Source organism: Echinops telfairi, unplaced genomic scaffold (genome assembly GCF_000313985.2).
Source record: "Echinops telfairi isolate 266 unplaced genomic scaffold, ASM31398v2 ScPeMD7_7457;HRSCAF=8495, whole genome shotgun sequence".
In the NCBI taxonomy this organism is placed as follows: domain Eukaryota; kingdom Metazoa; phylum Chordata; class Mammalia; order Afrosoricida; family Tenrecidae; genus Echinops; species Echinops telfairi.
The window spans coordinates 4,013,225-4,021,629 of record NW_022111357.1 but is presented as its reverse complement, the minus strand read 5'-3'; the positions used below and the strand labels follow the sequence as shown (position 1 = coordinate 4,021,629).

The window sequence follows — 8,405 nt, the reverse complement described above, 5'->3', positions numbered from 1 at the left end:
TGCAAAACAGTATTTTAGGCTTAAGAGATGAGAGCAAGTGTGTTCAAATTTACTTTAACATTCTGTTCAATGGTGTTGAACCACTATCTAGATAGTATTTATTTAGAGGTAATTTTACACATTTCAGACTTCTGAAGAAAATGAGACAAATACCCACGGTCTTCTGGGTACAAATTCCCAGGAAAAAATCTCTTTTTCTATAGGAAATATCTATAAACAAAGTCAACTAAAATTTTTTTGACAATTTGCCTTGCTATCAAAAGATTAGTAGCCTAATTAAATGTGCTTTCCTTTTCCTTATCATGAATACCACTGTATGGTAGTACATTTCTCCTGCCGAGGGCGAAATGTTCTCTACCTGTGCTGCTGTTCCCTAGTATAGCAGGCGCTAACTGCATGTGGCTGCTGACCGCATCAAGTGTGACCAAGGAACGACAGTTTGTTCTTCCATTTTAATGGTTGTATTGACATATAATGCACAATGTCATACAATTCAATGTTTTAAACACATTTTTAAAAACTGTGCAGGAACAGCAGTTTCAATTTTTTAACCTCATTGATTTTCCGTTGAGTAAGCCACGTGCAGGTAAGGTAGTTAGTGAAAGCAGTGTGCATGCCCACTGTCAGGTAGGCTTCACAGCCCTCCGTGTTGCTGACCTGGCGTTTTCCCTCCAGCTTTCTGTCTCCTTGGTCTTTCTTACCCCTGACTCTTTATCATTTGGAATCAAAGTATCTTACCAAAGCATGTTTGGTTTTGGTTCTGGTTTGGTTTGGTTTTCATTTTGTTTCGTTTTTTGGTTTTTTGTTCAGTAAGAAAATCTTAAATGTTTGAAAAGGGTAGCAGGTTTTTTCCCCTCTTTCTTTCTGGGAACCATGTTGCTGGGGGAAAGTCATTTATTTATTTTTTAACTGAACTGCCTTGTGTTACTCAGGAAAACAGAATATAACCAAATAGTGAGAGAGGACATACACTAGTAATTTACTTTTGCTACCTTCTCTTTCAGTGTTCCTTGGGTTTTCCTTTCCTGGTGACTCACTTATTCAGCCATAGACCTGTCTTTATAGAGTCAGTTCTAACCTAGTGTGATCTGTGGTCAAAAAGCAAACCAGTTGCTGTGGATTTGATTCTAACTCATATTGACCCTATGCATGTTCAAATATAACTGTGCTTACTGGGGTTTTCAGTGACTGGCTTTTCGTAGGCCATTCTTTTGAGGTACCTCTGGATGAATTTGAACCTCTAATTTTTCATGTGGCTTCATATAGTTCTTGCCTACATAAACCTACCATTTCTCTTTTTCTCCGTAACCCGCCCCCCCACTCCCCTCTCTCTTTTTGTCTTTTTCTATTTTCTCTTAATCACTTGTCTCACTATAACTGAAGAAACTTTTTATGGAAACAAATGTAGGCCAGTATATAATGTGGTTGATCAAATCCTCTGATAAGAAGAAAAATCTGAACTTAGCATAAAAGGGACTTCAGAAAATTCATGGAACATACCATTACCATTTACTTCCATTTTTCCACCAGTCTTTTGAAGTCCCCCTTATACTTATTTCATTATTTTCCATATTAAATTTTATGTGGCAAAGATAGCATTCTGACCTTTTTTGTTTTCCTTTTAGAAATTCATGTTCATTATGAAACAATATAGTTTATATTTATATAGGATATAAATATAGTTGAGATAACTATGTAGATGATTCGTTATGATTACACTGTTTTAAAATCCTCTTAATCCATAGTGGACATTAACATACACAGTATCTTTTTTTTAAAGTATTTTAAACACTACACTTCTGTATTTTAAAAAGCAGTGTGCATGTGTCTGAAGTTAAGGAAATTTCCTGATATTATTGGCCCATATCCTTCTATAATCAGAGGAATACAGTTTCAAGATTATTGGCTGTGTGTGCTCTGTGGCCCTGGAACAGAATGAAGTTAAATGGCCACAGGGGAGTTAAGTTATGAGGTTGATGTTTTTTCATGCCATTAATATGTTCTGACTAATTGAGTTATTAGTCCTACTCCAAGAAGAGCAGTGCATACATTTCAGTGGTCAGTTAAAGCTATTCCCCAAGGTATTTTTAATTTTAAATACTAGGCATTTGGTATCATGTTTCCCTCTTAGTATTAATGTACATTATACTTACTCTTATGATATTTTGAGGATGCTTCTCTAGTCCCTTGAGCTTTTTACATTACAAATCAAATATATTTTAAAATACACACAAACACAGGAGTCATTGGGTTAAAGACCAGTGTCTTAACGCTGTAATTACATGTCCATAGGAAGTTCAGTGAAATATGAAACCACGTGTTATCCTTGATACTACCCTGTGCAAATTACTTGTTTCCTCATTTTATTCTTTGACCTTCTTTACTGAACCATGATCTTATAAGAATAGCCATTCTGTGGTATAGAGGTTCTAATAGCCTTTAGTTTAAGTCTTTGATTTGCTATTATCTAGACATTTCAGAAAGAACAAGTGGATCCCCTGCAGATGAAATTGCAGCAGGTGAATGGACTTGGCCAGGGATTGATTCAGAGTGCCGGGAAAAACTGTGATGTTCAAGGTTTGGAACACGACATAGAAGAGATCAATGCTCGCTGGAATACACTGAATAAAAAGGTGAGTGGCAAGGGTATAACAAGGTACCGGGAATAGTGGCATAGAAGACAAGGCAGTATTTTAAAGTCTACAGGTGTGCTGGAACCTGAATGCAAATGCAAATTTGTCACTTGCAATCTGTAGTTGCTTAAAGGGGCCAGTAGTTAAAAACTACTTACTCTTGTCTCCTTCCTCGTAATGAACCTCTGATCTGTGCTATAGGTCGCACAAAGAATCGCACAGCTGCAGGAGGCTTTGTTGCATTGTGGGAAGTTTCAAGATGCCTTGGAGCCATTGCTCAGCTGGTTGGCAGACACAGAGGAGCTCATAGCCAATCAGAAACCTCCATCTGCTGAGTATAAAGTGGTCAAAGCACAGATCCAAGAACAGAAGGTAAGTGAGAATGTTGGGAGAGTGAACTGTAACAGCTGTAGGGAGTGGCAGACAACACATTTGCTTATAGTTTCAGGAGTTTTGGTAGAACCCTAACCTGTTTTTTGTGATCCTAACAAAGAAAAGTCGAAACTGATTTTCATCATCTTACTTTAATCTTAGCTAACTTCAAGGTCAGTGGTTTGAACATAGCCCCATCCAAAGGAGAAGATGAGGCTGTCTGCTCCCTTAATGATTTACAAAGTGGGGAAATTCTAAGGTTACTTTGAATTGGAATCAGCTCATTGGCAGTGAGTTCGATATTTTAATCTTGTAGCGTGGAAGCAACAGTCAACTCAAAACAACAATTTGAATTGGCCAAATCTGCCCAAGGTTTCTTTAAAATAGTAAAGAGGGAAAGTGTCATTTTGACTACTAAAGTGTGTCTGACCCAAGCCATGGTATTTTCAGTCACCTCATATACATACAAAAGCTGGACAATGAAAAAGACCAAAGAATTCGTACCTTTCCAATTACACTGTTGGTGAAGATTATTAAATTCACCATACCATGGATTTGTGGTGCCTTGTTGGTGTAATAGTTACGAGTTTGGCTGTTTGAAACCACCAGGACCTCCTTGGGAGAAAGATTGATTTTTCTACTCCTGTAAACAGTTATATTCTTGGAAATCCACAGGGTGTCGATATGAGTCAGCATTGAGTTTATATACCATGGACTATTAGAAGAACAAACAAATCTACCTTGGAAAAAAATGCAATCAGAATGCTCCTGAGAATTGAGGATAATGAAAGTTCTCCCCTAATTTGGACAAGCTATCAAGAGAGACCAGTCCTTAGAGAAGGACATCATGTTTGGTAGAAGGTCAATGAAATAGAGGATGACCTTCAAGGATATGGCTTGACATAGTGGCTGCGACAGTGAACTCAGCATAGGAATGATTGTGAGCATGTTGCGGGGACTGGCCAGGATTTTGTTTTGTTGTACATAGGGTTGCCGAGTCAGAACCAATTCAGTGGCACCTGACAAACAACTTTAATCTTCTAGTTTACTACTGTGGCACATGTTGGAATAAACTATTTTATTTGTTCATGTATTTTGATCTTTCATCCACATTTTTATGTTCAGAGATTTCTGCTTTAGCAGGGTTAGCAAGTGCTAAGTAAAGTTTACCATGTACAAGCTTCTCTATTTTAAAAAAATTCCATTTCTGTGCATTTTTCTCTTGTTCAAGGAAGTGCCCTTTAATGCTTCATTTAAAATGTAATTGAAGAGAAAAAATGTAATTGTTTGAAAAATTTATGTATAGTTTATATGAACTTTTCATATGATTAGTAGAAACTATGTGGTACCTCATGTTTTGCCTCAAGAATGGAGCTGGGGGGAATAAACACTAATTCAATTTAAGATTTATTGGTTCCCCCACCCTCCCATTTTATAAACATAAAAAATGACAGTTTTCTTTCTTTTTTTTAACGTGTATACAATAGTTGCTCCAGCGGCTCTTAGATGATCGAAAGGCCACAGTAGACATGCTGCAAGCAGAAGGAGGCAGAATAGCTGAATCTGCAGAACTGGCTGATAGAGAGAAAATCACTGGACAATTACAGAGTCTTGAAGGTAGATGGACTGAGCTACTCAACAAGGCAGCAGCCAGGTAAGGCCAAAAGGGCTTTGAAGAATGAGTCCGAGACAGTTTGCTGGATCTTATTTTTGACCTGCCGACATTAAGATGCTCTTGAAGCTCCTAGAATGATTTATACAGTGTTTAATGGCTTTTGTCTTGAAGAGGAATAAGTAAGTGTTCAGAGATAAACCTCGTAACCACAGTCACTGTTAGGAAATGAGCTTCAGCTCCTCCATAAGTCTCAGAACTGGAAGACTCGTTGCGCGGTTCCTATTCTGCCACAGTACAGTCATGGCTCCTATGTCAGACACTGAACTCCTACAATCCAGCTAAGTCGCTTTCTGAATTTAAAAAACTGATTTTTGTTCCCCTTCTTATTTATAAATAATGTTTTTGCTGCTTGGAATTGACATCATATTTCTTTTCTATTAATCCTAATATTTGCATTAGTTTTTTTATCTAGGCAGTAGTTTGTGATCCTGTTTAATAAATGGTCATTGAAAAGATATCTGAATTTTTACATTAAATGGCCAAGAGACAGCCAGTACCCTTTCTTCCTTCAAAGAAGTACCTTCTCTTTCCATAACTTTAACTATAGTCATCTGAATTTAATATGCCAAATGGTTATCCTAACTGTTCCCATCTTTAAAAATAAATTCCACCCAATCAGAAATCATGAGAGTGTTAGAATTGATCACTTACTACTCTATTCTTTAGGTTTTCTGTAGCCAACAACAATTTTCAAGTAATTCCCTTTTTATTCACTTAACTTCCAGCTACCCATGACTTGCTTATTTCTTATCTGAGTTAGTTAATTAATAAACATTTATTGAAGTTTTACTTGTTCATACTAATGGGAGATAACAAAAATGAAAGACTGTAATTCGATTTCCAGATCGCCTCCCTCATTTTTTTCTCTTTGTTCATTTCCATCAGTCTTCCAGTAACCCAGCTTAAAACCTCACCTCATATTTTCCCTTTGTTTGCTCCTCACATCTATTAGGAGGCAAACCCTGTCCATTTTTGCTTTTATGTTGTCCTTTATAGTCTCAACTCAAAAGCTCATGATTCATGAGCTCTCTCCCTTGGACTACCTCCTAAGTACTCTGCTACCACACCTTTCCCACTTGCCCTCCTCATTTCAACCTCTCCATCTTTTGACTCTGGGTGAACCTTTTTTAGGGGGGGGAGAGGGGGGTGCAGTTTGAACCTTTTTGAAATACATCTCTGCTTGTGTTTTTCCATGCTCAAAAACATTTAATAGCTCCCTCTTGCCTATAAAGCAAAATCTAAACCCTTTAATCCAACATTCAAAGCTTTGAACTCCAGTTTATCTTTGACTCCAACTTATCTTTAACTCCAGCTTATCTTTCTTAGTTCCCACTATTTTTCTCCCTTCCTTATATTCTAGTTTTAAAATATTTTGTCAATTCCCTAAAGCCTTTTACTGTGTTGATAGCCTTTCTCCCATCACTCTACCTCTTCTCTCCTTCTCTGAGGCTTTTCTTATTCTCCAGCATAAAATAGCTTCTTCTCATTGCCATTGCTCTTTCTCTATTCCCGTGTGTATGGTTATTACTCTTTGTACTTACATCTGTGGTTCATGAACTTCTTCTTTTTTTTTTTTTTTAACATTTTCTTAGGGGATCATACAACTGTCATCCCAATCCATACACACATCAATTGCGCAAAGCGCACCCGTACATCGTTTCTCAAAACATTTTCTCCCCACCCAAACCCCCGACACTAGGTCCTCACCCCTCCCCTCCCTCCCCGCTCCCCCCTCCCGCATGAGCCCCCGATAGTTTACAAATGGGTACCTTGTCATATCTTGCCCTGTCCGACGTCTCCCCCCATCCACCCCTCGGTTGTCCGTCCCCCAGGGAAGAGGTCACACACAGTTCCATGTAATCGGTTCCCTCTTCCCCACCCATTCTCCCCCCACCCTCCCTGTTTTGCCACCCACACCACTGGTCCTATAGGGCTCATCCGTCCTGGATTCCCTGTATTTTCAGTTCCTATCTGTACCAGTGTACCTCCTCTGGTCCAGCCAGTCTTGCAAGATAGAATTCGAGTCATGGTAGTGGGAGCGGGGAGGAAACCTCCAGGAACCAGAGGAAGGTTGTACTTCTCATCATTGTTACATCGCACCGTGACTGGCTCATCTCCTCCCCCAGACCCCTCCGCAAGGGGATCCCCAGTGGCCTACCAATGGGCCCTGGGTCTCCACTCATGAACTTCTTAAAGTCATGATTTCTTTGTAATGTACCTTTCTTTTTTTTTTCCGCTACCCTATTTTATCTTCCCAACCTAGCAGTTTATGGGCCAGTATTGCAAGGACAGCTACATTTGTTAGAGATATTGAAAAGACTTTCTTTTTTTTGAAAAGACTTTTAAAGGGATTCCCTAACATTGGATTTTTTGTGCTTCTAAATTATTTTAACTTCTCTTTGTTGCTACAAATCTTTTTATAGACACTTCACTAAACTTGCGGATTCCAGAAGTACAGATAAGGCAGAAAGATAGGGAAATTTTAGAGAGGCAATTTTTTTAAATGATATTTCAGTTTAATTATAATCTTTATATGCTTCAGTTGCACTAATTGAAGTTATTTTAGAGACTAGCATAAACAAAATAGAAAATTCTGTACGTATATTGACAATTAAAATTAATGATAGCTTTTCCTTTATTGAAATGTAATAAGCATTTCAGATAATCAAGATTTAAAAATTTTTAAGTTACTTATTAAAATAAATTTGCCAGTGGTAGCCACCATCGATGGCCCTCACACAGTGTTCAGTAAAGGTTTGCTGAACTACAGTGCACCATATACTCCCAATCTTTTCAAACAACCTATCATTTACTTTGTTCATAGGCGTCATCATTAATCTGTATACTGACAGAATTTTCTAGTGATTTTTTTTTAGTTTTTCTGACTCTAGGCTGCTTCCAATACCTGGCTTCCCTCGTCCCTTGGTTATTTGATATTTTATACCTACAGAATATTATTATATATTTTTTGCCATATCTTACCCCATCCAATATGTCTGTTCTCCTACAATTCTGTTACTCGTTCTCCTCAAGTGGGGTATATTATCTTTCCTTTTTTTTTTTTTTAATCATTTTATTGGGGGCTTGTACAAGTCTTATCACAATCCATACATACATCCAATTTGTCATGCACATTTGTACCTTTGTTGCCATCATCATTCCCAAAACATTTTCTTTCTACTTGAGCCCTTGGCATCAGCTTACCATCTTTCTTTTGACTTAAATTTGTGCTCGCAAATTCAGCCATTCTGAGGCCACTTTATGCCTTAAATCTGGATTCAAAGTTACATTCTGAAGTCAGTTGAAATTACTGAAAGTCTGATTTCAAATTCTCTTTACTTAACAGTAAAAGTAACAGTGGCAGAGAGAAAGAATGATAGAAGACTGATTTTTTTAGCCTCTTTAAACTTTCTTTAGATCACATGTTCAGATGATACATGGATTACATTCCACTTTGATGTATATCAATGTGTAGGTTGAGGAGGGAGAACACTAAGTTTAGAAGATGCCATTTTAGTTCTCATTTATCATTTCTACTTCTTGGGTAACTTGAGAAAATCTTTTCATTTTAGACTTCAGTGTTCGTTTTTCTTTTGTCATAGTCGGCATAATTACCTTTGACTTATCAAGGTTATGACAATAAATAAGTATATACAATATGCCTTATATGTTTAATGTTGACTGCTGATATTGAAACTCTACCTTGTGAACATTGGTCTTTTGTT

At 37.6% G+C, this 8,405-nt stretch overlaps 1 protein-coding gene across 2 annotated transcripts in view; it reads left to right on the top strand.

Moving 5' to 3' along the window:
- Nucleotides 1-8,405, top strand: part of MACF1 (microtubule actin crosslinking factor 1) — a 406,007-nt gene that overhangs the window by 342,226 nt on the left and 55,376 nt on the right. For both annotated transcript variants that reach the window (XM_004704946.2, XM_045298963.1), the window contains 3 exons: nt 2,472-2,633; nt 2,835-3,005; nt 4,493-4,659. In XM_004704946.2, the coding sequence (XP_004705003.1) occupies nt 2,472-2,633; nt 2,835-3,005; nt 4,493-4,659 (500 nt within the window). The remainder of the gene's footprint in view (nt 1-2,471; nt 2,634-2,834; nt 3,006-4,492; nt 4,660-8,405) is intronic.